The 18,174-nt window shown below is 70.7% G+C and overlaps 1 protein-coding gene across 3 annotated transcripts in view; it reads right to left on the bottom strand.

The window, feature by feature from the left end:
- Window positions 1-18,174, bottom strand: part of RPTOR (regulatory associated protein of MTOR complex 1) — a 60,459-nt gene that overhangs the window by 7,779 nt on the left and 34,506 nt on the right. For all 3 annotated transcript variants that reach the window (XM_036412183.2, XM_036412186.2, XM_036412184.2), the window contains 21 exons: window positions 16,995-17,095; window positions 16,537-16,681; window positions 15,032-15,107; window positions 13,544-13,645; window positions 12,779-12,862; window positions 11,199-11,309; window positions 10,899-10,973; window positions 10,207-10,272; window positions 9,827-10,018; window positions 9,465-9,605; window positions 9,074-9,191; window positions 7,132-7,272; window positions 6,764-6,922; window positions 6,440-6,558; window positions 5,860-5,963; window positions 5,449-5,632; window positions 4,960-5,067; window positions 2,280-2,385; window positions 1,292-1,406; window positions 1,057-1,181; window positions 362-466 (listed from right to left, as the gene is read on the bottom strand). In XM_036412183.2, the coding sequence (XP_036268076.1) occupies window positions 362-466; window positions 1,057-1,181; window positions 1,292-1,406; window positions 2,280-2,385; window positions 4,960-5,067; window positions 5,449-5,632; window positions 5,860-5,963; window positions 6,440-6,558; window positions 6,764-6,922; window positions 7,132-7,272; window positions 9,074-9,191; window positions 9,465-9,605; window positions 9,827-10,018; window positions 10,207-10,272; window positions 10,899-10,973; window positions 11,199-11,309; window positions 12,779-12,862; window positions 13,544-13,645; window positions 15,032-15,107; window positions 16,537-16,681; window positions 16,995-17,095 (2,477 nt within the window). The remainder of the gene's footprint in view (window positions 1-361; window positions 467-1,056; window positions 1,182-1,291; window positions 1,407-2,279; window positions 2,386-4,959; window positions 5,068-5,448; window positions 5,633-5,859; window positions 5,964-6,439; window positions 6,559-6,763; window positions 6,923-7,131; window positions 7,273-9,073; window positions 9,192-9,464; window positions 9,606-9,826; window positions 10,019-10,206; window positions 10,273-10,898; window positions 10,974-11,198; window positions 11,310-12,778; window positions 12,863-13,543; window positions 13,646-15,031; window positions 15,108-16,536; window positions 16,682-16,994; window positions 17,096-18,174) is intronic.

Here is an 18,174-nt window from a genome sequence, read left to right as displayed (position 1 = left end):
GGCCAGGCCAGCGCACCCTCAGCACAGGGGCCAGGCCAGCTCAGGGGCCAGGCGAGCACATGGCTCCAGCCCCGACATAAGCACACGCCAGCGATCCCTGCGCACCCACCCCACAAAGGGGGCTAATTTGGGTGCAAAGAGCACAGAACGCAGCCCCCAGCCCCGTCAGCAGCATCTTTTTCCCCAGCACACCCCTGCCAGACGGGGACGAGGCTGAGGACAGGCACGCAGGCTAGGGACGCCCCAGGTCAGAGGTCAGCCTGACGCCCCTGCACAGCCGCCCCTCCCAGGTATTATAGAATGCTCTGTGGAGACGGGGAGCCGGCCGGCTCACGATTCCAGGACTGGCCTTGACACTGACCTCGGTTTGTGGGCAGCATGTCCGAGAGCCCCTGCCACGCAGTCACCATTTCTGGATTCTTCTCCAAATCAGCAAAATTTTTCCAGACTCTGATGGCGCCATCATCTTGGGAGAGGAGAGAAGGCGATCAGCGCGCAGGGGCTCCCTGGCCCGCCGAGGAGCCATGAGGAGCCACGGAGATGCTCGTCGCCTGGCGGAGGCCTGGCCCCCGGCAGGCTGTCCCCGAGGGCGGCTCCCGAGGGCCCGGTGCCTGGGATGGAGGGACCGGGGGCCGGCAGCGGCTTCTCAGCCGGCAGCAGAGCCATGTCTGCAGCGCTGCGGGAGGCGATGTCGCCCGGTGGCTCAGTGGGCAGACCGGGTCCTGGGGTGAGGCCGAAGAGCCGGCACTCCAAACGGGAGAGTGGGCCTGCCGCTGGTGTGGGCTGTGGCTGGAGGGACGGTGAGGGTCACCGCCAGGCAGAGGGCCCGGCGCCCGGCCTCCCTCCACCTGGCCACAGGCTTTGCGGAGGCTGGGGGGGACAGGCCTCCGGCGCCTCTCAGGGCAGGGACAAGAGGGTCCCCAAGGCGGACACTGTCCCGAGGCCCTGCCGGCCCTGGTCATGGCTCCCCACTGCCTGGAGGAGCCCTCGCCCTCCTGACGCAGGGCCTTCCTGTGCCTCCGGGAACACCGGTCCCGGCACGCTGCCTGTGCTCACCTGTGGCCGTGAGCAGCAGCGAGCAGTCCTGGCCGTTGAGGTACTCCATGGCGGTGACCCGTGTGTACCGTGGGTTCCCGTTGTGGAAGTAGTCCAGCTTCTCCCCTTTCTCCCAGTCCCAGAAGCTCCAGGGAGAGAGGGGCAGCGATGAGGCCGGGACGCCGCCTCCCGCCGCCAGGACGGCCGTCATGGCCCCCAGCCCCCGCCCCCGCCCGGGAGCCGTGCGCACACTCACCAGATGCTGTCCTTGTCCGCGACGGCCACGCAGGGCGTGAAGGGGTGGAACTTGACCACGGAGGGGACGCCAGGGTTCCTGTTCAGGAAGATCTGGTCGTCCAGCCGTGTGATGCCTGCGCAAGGGACGGCGGCCTCAGCCCCAGCCAGACGCGGGCCTGCACCGGGCCCGGGCGGCCGCCCCCTCCTGAACATCATGCAGGAGCCGCATGTGGGGCACCCAGGCTGGGGGTGTGTGCGGGAGCCGTGTGCGGGGGCACCCAGGCTGGCAGTGCGGGCGGGAGCCGTGTGCGGGGGGCACCCAGGCTGATGGCGCGGGCGGGAGCCGTGTGCGGGGGGGCACCCAGGCTGGGGGCGCGGGCGGGAGCTGTGCGGGGCACTCAGGCTGGCGCGGGCGGGAGCTGTGCGGGGCACTCAGGCTGGCGCAGGCGGGAGCTGTGCGGGGCACCCAGGCTGGGGGCGCGGGCGGGAGCTGTGCGGGGCACTCAGGCTGGCGCGGGCGGGAGCTGTGCGGGGGCACCCAGGCTGGGGGCGCAGCGGGAGCTGTGCGGGGGCACCCAGGCTGGGGGCGCAGCGGGAGCTGTGCGGGGCACCCAGGCTGGGGGCGCAGCGGGAGCTGTGCGGGGCACCCAGGCTGGGGGCGCGGGCAGGAGCTGTGCGGGGCACTCAGGCTGGCGCGGGCGGGAGCTGTGCGGGGGCACCCAGGCTGGGGGCGCAGCGGGAGCTGTGCGGGGGCACCCAGGCTGGGGGCGCAGCGGGAGCTGTGCGGGGCACCCAGGCTGGGGGCGCAGCGGGAGCTGTGCGGGGGCACCCAGGCTGGGGGCGCAGCGGGAGCTGTGCGGGGCACCCAGGCTGGGGGCGCAGCGGGAGCCGTGTGTGGGGGGCACCCAGGCTGGTGGTGCGGGCAGGAGTCGTGTGCGGGGGGCACCCAGGCTGGGGGCGCGGGCGGGAGCTGCGGGGCACCCAGGCTGGCGGCGGCAGGTGCTCACCCCGCTGGAGGAGCTGCTGCGCCTGCCTCCGCACACGGCTGTTGCGCAGGAACCGCCACTCGCGCTCCTTGCGGATCTGACTCTCCAGGTCGTGCTCCTCCGGGATCTGCAAGAGCGACGCCGCATGAACACCGAGGGCAGCAAGGCCGCTCCCAGGCGCAGAGGCCCGCCGCCCGCCCGCCCGGGCCCTCCTCTGGTTGGAAGCGCCGAGGAGTGTGACCGGAGCCGGGGGGCCTCGGGGGCAGCTGGGCCCGGGGCGCTGGTCCTTCTCGGGAGCCGGCGTGGCCACCAGGAGGGCCGAGCGCAGACCCGGAGCCGTAGCCGAGCGCGGAGGGCCAGCAGCCAGTCCACACGCCCCGCAGCCACGTCTCTACCCGTGGCTCCGGGTCCGTCTTCTCAGAGGCTCGGCTCCCCGTCCTTCATCCTCACTGAGGAGCCAGCGCCTTGCCGCCACCACGGCTTCCTTCCTGGCCTCTCCTGGTCCCACTCAGGGCGGGCGCGCTCCGGCTCGCTCACGCAGGCGTGAGGGGCTGCGGCCCCCGTCCCTGTGCCCCCTCCCCGCCCCGGGAACACAGTGTCTTAGTTGAGAATCGACAGCCCGCTGCTCCAGACCGACTCCCGGCTGCGTGTCCCCCTGGCCAGTGTCGCCTGCCACCACGCCCCGTGTCCCGATCGCCTGGGCTCGAGACCGTGAGTCCAGCCACGACCGCGTCGCCTGTCCGGGCTGTCTGGTCTCTGCTCCCCGCGCACCTGAGCCTGTGCCGCGGTTTCTAAAGCCCCCGGGACTTTGACTGAGACCGTATTGATTCACATCAATTCCGGGAAAACATGCTGAGTCTCTCGGCCACGAGCAGGTCTCCATTGATCGGGGCGGTTCCTCCCCGGCGTTTGGACTTGCCAGCAGAGGACTGGCACGCCGTTCTTTGGGGTTTGTATCCAGAAGCTCTGTGTTCCCGCGGGTGCCGCTGGGAGCACGGTTGTGTGACGCGCGGCGCTGCCCGGGGGCCCCTCCCTTCCTGGGGCAGCACGCTGCCGAGCACCTGGGGCCCGTGCCCACGCCAGTGCCACACGCACGGGTCTGCCTCCCGCCACCAGCCCTCCGCGGCTCCCGCAGGGTGTGGCCGCCGCGGCCTGATCCTGCTTCTCGAGGAGGAACCGGGACAGGCCCTGGCGCCCTGCGAGGGGAGTCCCCACCCGCCTGCCCAGCGCGGTTATTGGGAAGGGATGCTGGGTCCTGCCCCTCCCCGCTCTTCAGCTAGGAGGCGCCCCACTCCCTCTGCTCCGCTGGTGCAGTCACCATAGGAGCGCGGAGCACGCCGGGCCCACTGCCTTCCCGGGGCAGAGCCTGTCACCCCGTGACCGTGTCCTGTTTGCCGCGGCCGCTCTGCTAGTTACGTGGGGACACGTTAGGAGGGACACTGGCTTGAGGACTTCACTCTCACTAGGCCTCTGACAGGTGCGGTCCCAGGGGGTCCACTGTGGGGCAGGGCACGAGGCTGGCACTGCCAGGGGCATGGCCGACAGCACGAGGGGCTGAGCACAATCCCTGTGCCCTCCGCAGTCAGAACAAAGTTCAACGCGTCCGCTTTAAAGCACACGACAGGCCGTGCCTAACGCTCTTCCTGAAGCAGGTGTGAGCTCCGGGAGCCGGGGGGAGTGTGAGCTCCGGGAGCCGAGGGGGGAGTGTGAGCTCCGGGAGCCGAGGGGGGAGTGTGAGCTCCGGGAGCCGGGGGGGAGTGTGAGCTCCGGGAGCCGAGGGGGGAGTGTGAGCTCCGGGAGCCGAGGGGGGAGTGTGAGCTCCGGGAGCCGAGGGGGGAGTGTGAGCTCCGGGAGCCGAGGGGGGAGTGTGAGCTCCGGGAGCCGAGGGGGGAGTGTGAGCTCCGGGAGCCGAGGGGGGAGTGTGAGCTCTGAGATCCGTGTGTGTGTGTGTGTGTGTGTGTGTGGGGGGGGGGGGTGTCTCATCCATCGAGGGGGGCCCTGTCCGGACGCAGCTCTTCTCGGCCGCTCGGCCTGGGAGAAGGCCCTGAGACGGGAAGAAGCTCCAGCAAACACGGCCGCTCTGCCATGTGCCGGGGACTCGGCCTCGCTAATCAGGGTCACGTGACGGAGCTGCGGACAGCTCTGCTGGGGAGCACGCAGGTCCTCAGACCGAGGGTGGGGCGGGGTGTGTGTGTGTGTGTGTGTGTGTGCGCTTCATTTCTGAGGGGCAGTCCCAGCCTGGAGCTATTGCTAGTTCCCACGTGATGCAGGCTAATGGAAGAGTCCCCATGCATGTCACCGCACACACGTGCCATCAGACAGCAAGCTGAGCCCACGGAAGCACAGGGGACGGAGAAAACAAGGAGAGAACACGCTCTAGCACAGATATCCAGTGAACACACAGGAAACTGCCAAGTCCGACGCTCCCCAGCCCGCCGCCCCAGAACTGCAGCCGCAGCGTCATACCACGGCCTCACGCCAACGCCGCGCCCCGAGGCCCCGGCACCGGGCAGTAGCCAGGCGTGGCAGCCACGGGGCCATCTGTGTGCACGTGACAGCGACACCCGCAGCCCGAGGCCGGCGCTGCGGGCGCTTCCTGCCTGACTCAGGCCCATGCTCTGGGCCGCCCGCCCGAGGGGGAACCAGACCCGCTCAGCGCAGACAGACGCTGAGACGGCGCTTCCCGCCCCCGGCCGCGCACCTTCATGACGGGCTGCGCGAAGTACCGGGCGCTCCAGTCGCAGAAGCCCGTCTGCATCGCGGCCGAGATGAAGCTCTTGTGGCCGGTGTCGTCCGGGTCGTCCGCGGGCTTCCAGGTGCGGGGGAGGGGAAGAGACAAGTGAGCCTGTGACCCCCGTTTCTGTGCCCCGGAGCCGCTCGGAGCAGACAGGCAGGTCTGGCTGCTGCGTCCCGTAGGCCTGGGGCCGTGGGGCTGGGGCCGAGTGACAAACAGGCTGTAGGAGCCAGCATTAGGCGGCCACCTGAGTCTGCGCCCTAGGAACCCTGGGGCAGGAGGGGTGGCCTGGCTGTCCCTGTCCTGAGCGGTTGGGTAGGCCCCTGGGCGCCTGGTCACCGGGCCCCACAGGCCCCGGCCATGTGGTGTGGGCTGCACTCAGACCGGTCCCCGGTCCCCAGGGCGTGAACCCATCAGGAGTCTGAGCGTGAGAGCCACGGCCGCACGCAGGCGCACCTGGTCGGGGCCCTTGTCGAACATCTTCCGTGTGCGGGGGAACTGGTGGGAGTGGGGCGTGTACTGTGCCCCCGTGGGCCCGGCGGCGCCCAGCCGGCCCGCAGGCAGCTCACGGCTGCCTGGCTGCTTGGCCACATCGTTGGTGGGGCTGGAGCTGCTGGTGCTGGACGTTGGCGGGGAGCCCCTGCCGTTGGGGAGAAGGAACCCGGCGTCACCGAGACCCGCCAGGGACACCAAACACCAGCCGCTTCGCCGGACCCTCCGCCCGGCCCCCGTCAGCTGTGATGCCGCGGGGAGCCCAGCAGGTCCTGGGGGCCCACTGGCGCCAGAGGAGAGGAGCGGGAGGGAGGCGAGGACAGGAGGCAGCCCTGGGACCTAGCGCAGCCCCGAGGACGGCCGAGCCGCACTCACCCCGCGTGCTGGATGTGCACGCCCTTGTTGGTGGGGCTGGCGGGCGCCGACTGGGTGAGGGAGGCCGTGCTGAGGATGTGCTGCGGCCGGGCGTTCACGGTGGCCTGAGAGCAGAGGACGGTGCCCCGTCAGCCGGGACGAGCTGGGGCCACAGCCAGGTGCGGGCTGGGGCCTTCCGAGCCGCCTCAGCTTGCGGGTAAGATGACCCGAGGGCAGCGGGGCCCGGGCTGCCTCCTTGCCATGGGGCAGCAGGGCCGAGGGGAGGAAGCTGCGAGCTGGGGGCCGAGGGCCGCAGCACCTGTGGGTCTAGCACTGCACCAACGAGAGGACTGCCCTCCTGGTCCTGGCACTCGGGAGCGGAGAGGGAACTAGAAGGGCTTTTGGTTCTGCTGCAGCTGGAGGGCAGGAGTGAGCAGTCAGGCCCGGGGCGGCCAGCGGGGCCCGGGACGGAGCGGGCAAGGTTGGGGCCGATTCGGTAGGCAGTGGCGGGAAACGCCCGGTGCCCGACGGAAGCTCAGGTGGGTGTCGGGTTCGGAGCCGTGTCTGAGCGAGGACGGGCCTGGGGGCCAGGAGCACGCACCTTGTAGGCGATGCTGTTGAGCACCTTCATGGCCAGGTCCGACACGTCGGGGTAGGGGTCAGCGGCCAGGTGCAGCAGCACGCGCCAGATCTGCGTGTACACGCTGTTGAAGGAGACGCCTGGGGGAGGGGAGACGGGTCAGGAGCAGGGGCTGTCTCCGGGGGCAGGGCCACGGCGAGACAGCTGCTCCGGGCTCTGATGGAGCGACGGAAGGTTCCGGCAGCTCCCTCGCGATGAAGCGACTCGTGTCACCAGCTCCAAGCTGGGTGAGGGCACCTCTCCCGTCCCGCCCGGGCGGCCAGGCCCATGGGCCCGGGACCTCACCTATGAGGGAGTTGAGCGCCGAGTAGGAGCTGACCCTGCGCATCTTGTCGATGGTCTCGAAGGACAGGATGTACTCCTCGTTCTCAGGGCTGCCCAGCGTGCTGCTGGCGCTGCTGCTGGCGCTCAGGTTCCCGGGGGAGAAGGCCACGGCGCCACCCGCTGCGGCACACGGAGGGCGTCAGTCCGGGGCCCAGACCCCGTTGGTCCCACGCTTCCCGGCATATGGACACCGTGGGGCCACTGCCCCCCCAAGGAGACCCAGCTGTGGGGCACCGGGCGGGGGAGGGGGCTCGGAGCCACGTCTATGGCAGAGAAGGGTGGCACCTGATTCCTCAGCGCCCGGCCCCAGCCCCCGGCTCCGCTCTCACCTTCCTCCGTGAGGCTCAGGTTCTGCAGGGACTTGTTCAGGCTGCGGGCGGAGGTGACGGCGCGGATGTTGCCGTAGGAGCTCACCGAGCGCAGCCGGGGGGCACAGGGGCTGTCGCGCACGGGGGTCAGGCTCCCGCTCTCTGGGGGAGGGGAGACCGCGTTCACCGAGGGCGTCGGGAGCCGTGCGAAAGCCCCCACCCCCGCCCACGCGTGCAGCGAGGGTCTGACACAGGCAGCCAGCAGCTGCCCAGAGTCACGAGGGGAGCAGAGGTGACCACGGTGGTTTGGTGAGCAGGCCGTGGCCGCACCAGATGCCCTGCGAGTTGGCGCTGGCAGGACCCCGGCTGCCCTCTGGTGGGGCACGTGCACCCTCGGGTCCCTCCCTGACGCGTCGCTAGGGATCACGAGCCCCCTTCCCGGGAGGCAGGATGGCGGAGTTTGGGGGAGGGGCGGGACAATGAGGCAGACTTGGTAAAAGGCCGGTGTGAGAGGAGGCGCTGCCTAACGTGCCTCCGAGCCAGGACCCCACACCACGATGGTATTGTCACCACAGGGCCCGCGTGCTGAGCCCCGGCCTCGTCATCCCCATGAATCTCATTCCAAAAGGGTGAGGGCAGGCCAGGCAGAGGGTCAGAGCATCTCCCGTTCTCTGTCCTGCTCAGCGCCGGGGAAGGGGCCGGCCACTCAGAGCGGGCGTCTGGGTGGCGAGGATGTGACACTTACGCCAAGTTCTGGCAGAACTGAGGGCGCTCACGGTCTGACAAGGGCCCCGGGCAGCGGCCGGGGGCTGGGCCACGGGCGAACCCGTGGTGGCGGGCGAGGGCAGCGGCCGGGGGCTGGGCCACGGGCGAACCCGTGGTGGCGAGGGCAGCAGCCGGGGGCCGGGCCGGGGCGAACCCGTGGTGGCGGGGGGCAGTGGGCGGGGGCCGGTCCGGGGCGGGGGGCAGTGGGCGGGGCCGGTCTGGGGCGAACCCGTGGTGGCGGGGGGGCAGCGGGCGGGGCTGGGCCATGGGCGAACCCGTGGTGGCCGGGGGCAGCGGGCGGGGCCGGTCCGGGGCGAACCCGTGGTGGCGGGGGGCAGCGGGCGGGGCCGGGCCACGGGCGAACCCGTGGTGGCGGGGGGCAGTGGCGGGGGCCGGTCCGGGGCGAACCCGTGGTGGCGGGGGGCAGTGGGCGGGGCTGGTCCGGGGCGAACCCGTGGTGGCGGGGGGGCAGTGGCGGGGGCCGGTCCGGGGCGAACCCGTGGTGGCGGGGGGCAGTGGCGGGGGCCGGTCTGGGGCGAACCCGTGGTGGCGGGGGGGCAGTGGGTGGGGCCGGTCCGGGGCGAACCCGTGGTGGCGGGGGGCAGCGGGCGGGGCTGGGCCATGGGCGAACCCGTGGTGGCGGGGGGCAGCGGGCGGGGGCCGGGCCATGGGCGAACCCGTGGTGGCCGGGGGCAGCGGGCGGGGCCGGTCCGGGGCGAACCCGTGGTGGCGGGGGGCAGCGGGCGGGGGCCGGGCCGCGGGTGTACCCGTGGTGGCGGGGGGCAGTGGCGGGGCCGGTCCGGGGCGAACCCGTGGTGGCGGGGGGCAGCGGGCGGGGCCGGTCCGGGGCGAACCCGTGGTGGCGGGGGGCAGCGGGCGGGGGCCGGGCCACGGGCGTACCCGTGGTGGCGGGGGGCAGCGGGCGGGGGCTGGGCCACGGGCGTACCCGTGGTGGCGGGGGGCAGCGGGCGGGGGCCGGTCCGGGGCGGGGGGCAGTGGGCGGGGCCGGTCTGGGGCGAACCCGTGGTGGCGGGGGGCAGTGGCGGGGGCCGGTCCGGGGCGTACCCGTGGTGGCGGGGGGCAGTGGCGGGGGCCGGTCCGGGGCGAACCCGTGGTGGCGGGGGGCAGTGGGCGGGGGCCGGTCCGGGGCGAACCCGTGGTGGCGGGGGGCAGTGGCGGGGGCTGGGCCGGGGCGTACCTGTGGTGGCGGGCGAGGGCAGGGGGTAGTTCTTCTCCTCCTCCATGAACTGCAGGGCCACGGAGCAGAAGTTGCTCTCGTACTGGACCACCAGGTGCGTCAGCGCCACCACCAGCTCCTGGGAGGGAGGCTCGGTCAAACGCCGCGAGCAGCAGCGACCTGACGGCGGCTGGAGCACGTGGCGGGGAGAAGAGGGCGGAGACAGCACTGCGCTCGGCCGGCAGCGGGACGGCAGCGGGACACCGCTCCGGGCCCTCGGCCGGCGGGCGGGGCCTGGTAAAGGCCGTGAGGAAGCGGCACACGCACGTCCGGGGCAGCGCGCCCTGGAGGGTCAGGCGCGGGCTGAGCGCTCGCGGCTGCGGACAGGGTCACGGCTCGGGCAGGCACGCACCTTCCGCACCACGGGGCTCCCGTCGCTGATGAGCTGGGCCAGCATCATGGCCACGTTGTGGTCGATGGTGGTGGAGTGGTCCGTCCTCTCGGCAGAGTTGCCCACAAAGGTGCCGAGGGCAAAGACGGCCGCACAGCGCACCTGCGGGAGGCACAGGTCACCACCTGCCCACCCGCCCGCCCGCCCACCCTGCTGGGGAAGGCGGGGCCTCGTGGCCCAGGGTTCAGGGGACGGGCTGTGGGCGCAGCTTCCGGGCGCCAGGCCCACCTGGTGGGGCAGCCCCTTTAGAGGTGCTGTCCCAGGGGCGCCCCTTCACCCACACGCCCGGCAGGACCAGCTGTGCCCGGGCCTGGGGGACCCACCTCCGGGACGGGGTCCGAGAGGAGGCTGCAGAGCTTCTCCTGGGCGCTGTCCCGCACCCCGCACCACCGGGCCGAGTCGAAGTTCTGCCAGATGCGGCCCAGGCAGATGGCCACCCACTGGCGCAGCAGGGGGTGGGGGTCGTTGAGCTGCTCCAGGCAGATGGCGATCAGGTTGCCCTGCAGGCAGGCTTCCTGTGGGGGGGGCGGGGGACAGCGTGGGCCCGGGGTCCCGGCCTCCCCTTTCTCAGAAACCTCGGTATGTCCCCCTTCCTAAGCCCCACCGTTTCAATGGCCCCCGCTGGTGGAAGGGGGCTCCGCCTCCACCCGCACCGTGGCACCCGGGCGTGGCGGCGGGAGGCGTGGCGGGCCCGGGCACCCACCTGGCCGGTGTTGTAGTTGTTGACGATCACGGCGAGGATGAAGGCCGTCATGGTCCTGTGCTCGGCCTGGAAAACAGAGGCCCCCCTAGCGGCACCTTCCCGGGGCTCCCGCCGCCCGCAGAGGCCGCTCAGACCACGTCCCAGCCTGCAGCCCAACAGCCCTTCCTCTGGGGGGTCTGCCAGCCACAGGGCCTCCCACCGCAGAGCGCACTGCTCCCGGTGCGGCCGCAGGACAGCCGCCCTGCGTTCCCGCTGCCCGTCAGGCCGGAGCAAAGGGGCCTGGCTCTGCTCCCTCTCCCGCTCTCCCTGGCGTCCGTGGACAGATCAGCTCGACACTCTGTCCCCGGCCGTGGGCTCAGGGGGTGAGTGTTGACTTATGAACCAGGAGGTCAGGGTTTGATTCCGTCAGGGCACAGGCCTGGGCTGTGGGCTCCATCCCAGTAGGGGGCGTGCAGGGGGCAGCCTGGACACCAACAGGCCAGCCACGCCCTCCCAGGAGGAGCTGGCAGCTCCGAATGAGCACACCACGTCCAGGGCGCTGGGATAAGCGGGGTGGCAGCATGAGTGCGGCTCCCGGAGCGCGGCCCGCAGCTGGGGTGGCGACGGGGGCACCGTCTCTTGAGCCTCGAGGCGCCCGCAGCACAACAGGGAGAGCGACCCACACCATCTCCATCCAGCAGCCGGGGCCTCACCGGCATGTAGGGGTCGGCCAGGACCGAGAGGAAGTACTTGTGACCACTGTCCTTCACCAGGTCGGCTTGGCAGGACTGCGGAGAGAGGCAGAGGCTGCTCACACGTGCTTCCCGGGGCCGTGGGGAGAGGGCCGCCCTCACTCGCTCAGGAGTTCCTCCTGATAAGGGGGTGAGGCCGGGGCGGGGGCCTGGCCGCAAGACCAGCTCCTTTGCAGGCCTCCCCCTGCCACCCCTACGACCTCCTGCAGCGGCCCCGCCCACTCGGCAGCCACGCCCACGGGGGAGGAGAGGGCGGCTCACACTGTCCACGGCCAGAATCTTGGCCCAGATGAAGACGAGGAGGGGCCGCAGCTCGCGCGCCGAGCTCTGCAGCAGCTTGAGCACGTAGGGGAAGATGCCCACGGACAGGGCCTGCGGGAGGGTGCGTGTCAGCGGGAGCCGGTGCCGGGGGCGTGGGGCCAAGGCCGATGCGTGGCTTCGCAGATGGGCCGTGGGACGGGACAGCGGTGTCTCGCCCACAGACGGGGCTCCCTCGATTCCCAGGTCCGACTTCCTGTCTGGAAGCTGCCAGCTGGCCCGAGCCCCATCCTCACCCAGGGCCTGGCCTGTTCTCGGCAACAGGACTCAAGGCCCAGGACCCTCAGGTGTCACGGCGCTTGGCCCTCCACGACTCGCCCGCCACCCACAGGCACACGGACGGAGAGGGGCCTCCGGACAAGGGCACCCGTACGGGCAGTGAAGCACCTGGCGGAGGTCTCCTGCTCTCAGGGGCTCAGGGAGAAGACGGCCCTTAGTGAGGAGACGGGGGCAAAGCCCGCTGTGTCCGTTCCATCGGCTTTGTGCCGCCTTTTCTCCAGCGTGCTGGGCCTCCAGCCAGGTGCCCCCTCCCGGACAGGTGCCCCCCGGGGGACAGGTGCCCCCTCCCGGACAGGTGCCCCCCGGGGGACAGGTGCCCCCGGGACAGGTTCTCCCCCAGGACAGTGCCCTTCCTGGGGCAGGACACTGGCCTCGAGTCGGGCCACGCTTTTCCAGCCCCACACGCCCCCCTGGCCTGGCTCAGTCCCCGGGGCCAGAGCTAGTCCTGTGGGGTGAGCCTCGGGTGTGAAAACTCTGTGATGCTCCCACTGTCTCCCGCTCTTCCCACGTGAATGCGCGCGCTGACAGGTGTGCAGACCCTGCCATGGGCGCTGGGCCACCTGTGCAGCCGGACTGTCCCTCCCAGTCCCCTCCCCTTAAGGACTATGGCTCCGCCTCCTGCGGTGACATTACGTGAGGAGGAGACAAACAGCCACATGTGGAGATCAGAGAACGCGGACCCACACGGCTCGCCTGCTTCCAACGGCCCAGCCCCCACAGCCGTCCCGCCCCCTCAGCCGGCCGAGCACCGAGCAGCCACCCCACTTGGCTGTGAGCGTGGTGTTTACCTGGCCAGCAGCCCCCCAGACACAGGCCTGCCACCCTGCTCCCGTCATTGCAAACAGAAGCAGACGAGGCCCGCCCTGCGCCTGACAGGCAGGCCGGCCCCTCTCCCCGCAGCTCCCGCCTGGTCTGCTGGAACACGCACTGCTGCGCGGTTCCCGTTCTAACCGGCCGTGCCCCTCCTCTGCAGGGCAGCGGGAGAGGGCTCAGAGCCAAGAGGGACGCAGGATGAGGGCTCCTGGGGAACGGCCCTGTGGCTGGGGCGGGGCGGGCGGGGAGCCACAGGCTGGGGCCCTCTCCGTGCTGCAAGTGACACCCAACAGCAGCAGGTGGGACAGGAGGGCGGAACCAAACCCGACATGGCGGCCACAGGCCCACCTCGCCCTCCCAGGGCCTCACGGGCCACGCCCACGCCCCCCTCACCACAGGCAGCCGCTTCTGACTGCCCCGCAGACACGCACCAGGCTCACCGCCCAGGGGCCCAGGTCCAGGAAGCGCCCCAGCAGGTCCAGGGCTCTCAGCCGGTGCACCTGGCTCAGCAGCACCTGCGGGGAGAGGACAGGGGTCACAGCGGCACCTGCAAGGCCGTGCGGGGGCGAGGCTGGTCCCTCGGATCAACCCTCGTCCTGCACCGTGGCCCACGAGGGGCCGCTGTCCCTGCTGCTCCGGAGGCTCAGAGGCCAGGAGACACTGCTCTTCCCCCAGGTCACACCCAGGGTCACACCCACAGATACACCCATAGGCCACAGCCACAGGTCCACCCACAGGTGACACCCAGGGTCACACCCACAGATACACCCAGAGGCCACAGCCACAGGTCCGTCCACAGGTCACACCCAGGGTCACACCCACATACACCCAGAGGCCACAGCCACAGGTCACACCCACAGATACACCCATAGGCCACAGCCACAGGTCCGTCCACAGGTCCACCCACAGGTCACACCCAGGGTCACACCCACAGATACACCCATAGGCCACAGCCACAGGTCCACCCACAGGTCACACCCAGGGTCACACCCACAGATACACCCATAGGCCACACCCACAGGTCCACCCACAGGTGACATCACGCCTGGCTGCTGGGCTGCCTCTGACCAGCTCCCCGCAGCCCTTCTCTGACGCTCGGGCGGACTCGGCCACATCCCGGCCCAGGGCCGAGGCTCCGCTGCAGGTGCCTTCCAGCCCCGCTGGGCCGGGGCAGCCCTGTGAGGCTCGGGCCTCACCTGCAGCACGATGGGGAGCTGCTCGGGGGGGCTCCTGTTCTCCACGCCCATCGTCAGCCACACCTGGAAGGCGGTCAGCTGCTCGGCGAAGAACGGGCTGTGCTGTGGATGGAGGGGGCAGTTAGAACCCGCCTTCCCTACCGCACATGCCACACCCTTCAGCCCAGTCCCCGCGACTCCGCCTCCGCCTCCGCCACCGCCTCCGCCTCCGCCTCCGCCTCCGCCTCCGCCTCCGCCACCGCCTCCGCCTCCGCCTCCGCCACCGCCACCGCCTCCGCCACCGCCTCCGCCTCCGCCACCGCCTCCGCCTCCGCCACCGCCTCCGCCTCCGCCTCCGCCTCCGCCACCGCCTCCGCCACCGCCACCGCCACCGCCTCCGCCTCCGCCTCCGCCTCCGCCACCGCCTCCGCCACGGCCTCCGCCTCCGCCACCGCCACCGCCTCCGCCACCGCCTCTGCCACCGCCTCCGCCTCCGCCTCGCCGGCAGCGGGTGCGGCCGGAGCAGAGCGGGAGACGGGGTCCGCCCTGGGCGCTGCGGTGGAGCGGGGGCCTGTGCAGACTGGACGCGGGCAGGGAGGCGCTGAGCCCCCCGGGGGGGGGTGAGGTGGACGCTACGGGGGAAGCAGGGGGATTCACACGTCTGACCCCACGCCTCCACGGAGGGCCTGTGCCCAGGGCACTGGGCCTGGGCAGGGTGTGCCTGTGATACCCGCAGAGAATCCGCCACCTCAGGGTTCGTGTTCCCGCAGCGTCAGCCGAGTCACGCAATCAAAGGGGAGGATGGACGGGGCTGGCACGGAGCCCCAGAGTGCTTTCCTGTTTCTGGGGAGTCACTCACCAATGGGCTTACACGACAACCTCGCCAAGAGTGGCCGCCCCACAGCGGAGAGCGCAGGCCGGGAGCCCTGGCTCTGAAGAAGGTGGAGGCCCCCCGCCCCTCCGCCCTTCTCCGAGGGAGCCCACGCCACGTGGGAGAAGTGGCCCTGTGCAGGCACACGAGCATCCTGACCGTCCGACGGGGAGAGCGGCCAGGCCCCGCATGGGGCTGCCGGGCGTGCGTCTGGGCAGGAGCTGGCACTCTGGGCGCCCAGCACCGACCGGCTCAGGCTCCCGAGAGCCGCATGCATTGGACGGCGGGCGTGTGCTACCAGGCCAGCGATGTACAGGGACAGCACTGCAACAAGGAAGTGACTGCAGTAGAGGTGCCACACAAAGTCACTGTGACCAACACACAGGAAGAGGAAGGGAGCAGAAAGTGAAATGTGAAGGTACTGTTCACAGCCACGCCGACGGGCTGGAGCTCCTTGGCCGTCAGCAGCGGGACGCAGGGCAGGTGGCCGTGAAGGAAGTCAAGGGGACAAATGTCCAGTTTAGACAATTGGCCTCTGGTACACGCGTCTTTGAGGCTCTAAGTGCAGGGGGTGCAGGTCCCGTCACCACCCCACGGGCACCCTGCGCCAGGACAGAGGACGGCCCGCGGCAGCTCACCCGGAACGCCGTGCCCTCCTCGATGATGGTGGGCAGCTGGGAGAGGCAGATGTCCACGGCGAGGTCCCAGGCTTGCCTGGGGAGAGAAGAGAGGACACCACAGCGTCACCGACCGGCTCCCGCAGGACCAGGCGGAGCAGGGCAGCGGCCGGGCCCCGGGGAAGGCAGAGGAGCTAAAGCCGTTTTGCCGTGAGCTCTTCTCTCCTGCAGCTGAAACGGGAGCCACAGAGCGACCGGCCCCGTCTAAGGCTGTGTCTGCCCGGCTCCAGTATCCCCAGCGTGGCCTGCCCACCGAGGGGGCGGCTGGGCCGGCAGTGGCAGCGTCACACCAGCACCGGGAAACGCGGGCCAGGCCACCGCCTTAGGAGCAGGCCCGCGTGAGGCTGGGCCCCCACCGGCCCCAAATGCCCGCGGTGGTGCCCACGAGTCAGGGCTGGCTTGCCCACGCTGTCGGGCCTGCAGAAACCGGTGTGGCTCAGTGGATAGAGTGTCGGACTGCGGACTGAAAGGTCCCGGGTTAAATTCCGGTCGGGAACATGTACCTTGGTTGCGGGCACATCCCCGGTGAGGGTTGTGCAGGAGGCAGCTGACGGATGATTCTCCCTCATCGATGTTTCTAACTCTCTATCCCTCTCTCTTCCTCTCTGTGAAAATCAATAACAAAACAAAACAAAAAACCACACAATATTGCTGGGCCCGTCTCCCGGGCCCCAGGCAACCACTCTGGCCTCTGGCTCCACCCCCCTGGGGGCTTCCCTGGGAGCAGAGATGGCAGGGGCTCTGGGGGGTCGCCGGCAGAGGGACAGGGACGCTCCGGCCACCTCCCTTCCCTTCCCTCACGGCCCTGCCCACGCGGCTCGGCCCTGCCCTCAGGCTCCCCTCCGTCTGTCCCGCCCCGTCCCCCCAGGGCCACCCCTGGAAGACGTGCCGCCCAGACACAGGCCAGCACAGCAGCTGCCCACGCGGAAGTCGGCACAAGGCGCCCACGCTGGGCTCGGAGGGCGCAGGTCATGGCCGCCAAGCACTGCACGGGCTCCGGATGGGGCGGGCTGAACTTGGACGTGAGGGGAGGGGCTCTGATGGCTGCGTGTCAAAAATGAAACAGGAGCCGCGCGAGCCAGTCTTCCTTAGTGCCGCCCCACTACGTGCACACGTGTTACTCCGTGTCCACCTCGTGTTTGCTGTGCGTGGTCCCTTCCTCCTGCGAGAGCCCACCTCGCTCCACACCGGCCGACACCAGCCTGGCCAACCGTCCAGCCCAGGGCCCTCTGACTCCCTGGGCGGCCAGGCCGCTGCTCCGGTCTGTTCATGGGCGGGAGGGCGCTCTTGCTGTTGGAAGGTTTCGTCACAGCACAAGCTCTGCAGAGCCCACCAGTCCGGGCCCGGGGGCAGCAGCTGGCAAAACTGGGCTCGGAAGGGGGTGCACGGCCCTCTTGGGCAGCTGAGCCCCTGGGCCAGCCGGACAGGGCGCCGTCAGCCCCGCACAGGCGGAGCGGGAGACTCACCACATGGCGTGCATGTAGGTGGGGGGCAGGCGCGGGCTGCTGACCGGGGTGCAGTTGTAGGAGCGCATGATCCTCTCCGCCAGCAGGAAGTTGCGGAACAGACTGGCCACCAGCAGGTCCTGCCGGAAGAGCTTCTGGAAGAGGTCTGAGGGCAGCAAGCGGCCCGTCAGGACACACAACCAGGCTCAGCCAGAGGCCCCTTCCACCCATGTGAGCCAACACGGGCCCGGCCGCTGCGAGGCTCCTGGCAGCTGCGTCCGCCCACGGGGACACGGCCAGCCCCGGGGAGGACACTGGCGACGGTCAGAGCAGGGGCACGTGCAGCTCCCTCACCAGCCCCCCACCGAACCCCCAGGCCTGCCCTGCTGTCCCCGCCAGCTCTCTTGCCCGCGAGAACCCATTTCTCCCCTCGGACCCTCTCGCGTCCCAGGCCGTGGCCGCTGACCGCAGAGCCTCACCCCGAGGGAGCACGTTCCACGCGATGGTGTCGGTGATGGCTGTGAAGATCCAGTTCAGCTCGCCCAGCGGCGTCCTCCGGTCGTTCAGCCGGCCGGGAATCCTAGGGGAACGCGTGTTTCCGTTAGCGACGGCGACAGTCGCAGCTGCGGACACAGGAGATCGGCAGTCCCAGCCCAGGCAGAGGCCCGCCTTCCGAGACTCCAACTTCACAGCGAGAGCTCGCCCGCCCCCCTTCTCCTGTCCACGTCTAAACGAAGCCGTTTCTTCCGCCCCGGACGTGGGCACCACACCCAGTGGCCACACGGCCGCCTGTGGCTTCCTTGTGGAGATGAGCCGTGCACTGGGCCCCACAGACAGCTGTGCCCATTCGATTCCGAGTCTCTGCCCACCGTGGCTCCGGCCCTGCACGCTCACTAACGCCAGAGCCGAGCGAGGACACTGGTCCCGAGGTCCACTCACCTGCCGTTTGCACGACGAACACTGAGCGCCCGCAGCCCGCCCGGCGCCAGCCGGGCACCGATGGGGCTCCGGGGCTCGCTGCTGCTCCGAGTGGAGGGGCTCCGGGCCAGCGCGTGGGCAGAGGCAGCCGGGCCCCTGCCCCCCGCAGCCTGCCATCTCAGAAAACCTCTCCTCCACAGGGGCCCAGGACTAGCTCAAGCGAGAGTGGTTTCACAGACTGGGGTCCTGCCCGCTAGCGAGCTCTGGGGCCGCCTGAACCCGACAGGAAGCAGACACGCGCCGGAACAGGGAGGTGTCAGGAACGGCCTGCCCCACACGGGAAAAGCGGTCCTGAGGGACCTCAGCGGCTGTGGGTCTGTTTTCAGGGCTCAGCACGCCTGCTCTCCGACGCGAGAAAGAAGCAAACACCACACGCTCGCCGTCACACAGTGCGGGCGAGGACACGATCGGAAGGAAAGACTTTGGAGTGACGCTCAGGGGACGCTCGTCCGTCCGTCCGTCCGTCCGTCCGCTCTGTGAGCCTGGCTTGGCCTCACCTCCTGCTGTGGAGCCCCAAGGCCACGGAGGAGGTGGGCGGGCGACAGGACAGCGCTCCCGAGGACAGACCCTGGCCAAGGTCCGAGTCCAGACCGGCAGGAGGACGGCCGAGCTGCTCCCAGGCCTGACCCGGAGGAGGGCTGCTGTGCGTCCAGGCGCGCTGTGAGTCCTGACCTGGGACCT

The sequence above is a fragment of the Pipistrellus kuhlii genome, unplaced genomic scaffold (genome assembly GCF_014108245.1).
Source record: "Pipistrellus kuhlii isolate mPipKuh1 unplaced genomic scaffold, mPipKuh1.p scaffold_m20_p_44, whole genome shotgun sequence".
In the NCBI taxonomy this organism is placed as follows: domain Eukaryota; kingdom Metazoa; phylum Chordata; class Mammalia; order Chiroptera; family Vespertilionidae; genus Pipistrellus; species Pipistrellus kuhlii.
Note: the sequence above shows the minus strand (reverse complement) of the source record. Positions and strands in the feature narration are given on the sequence as shown.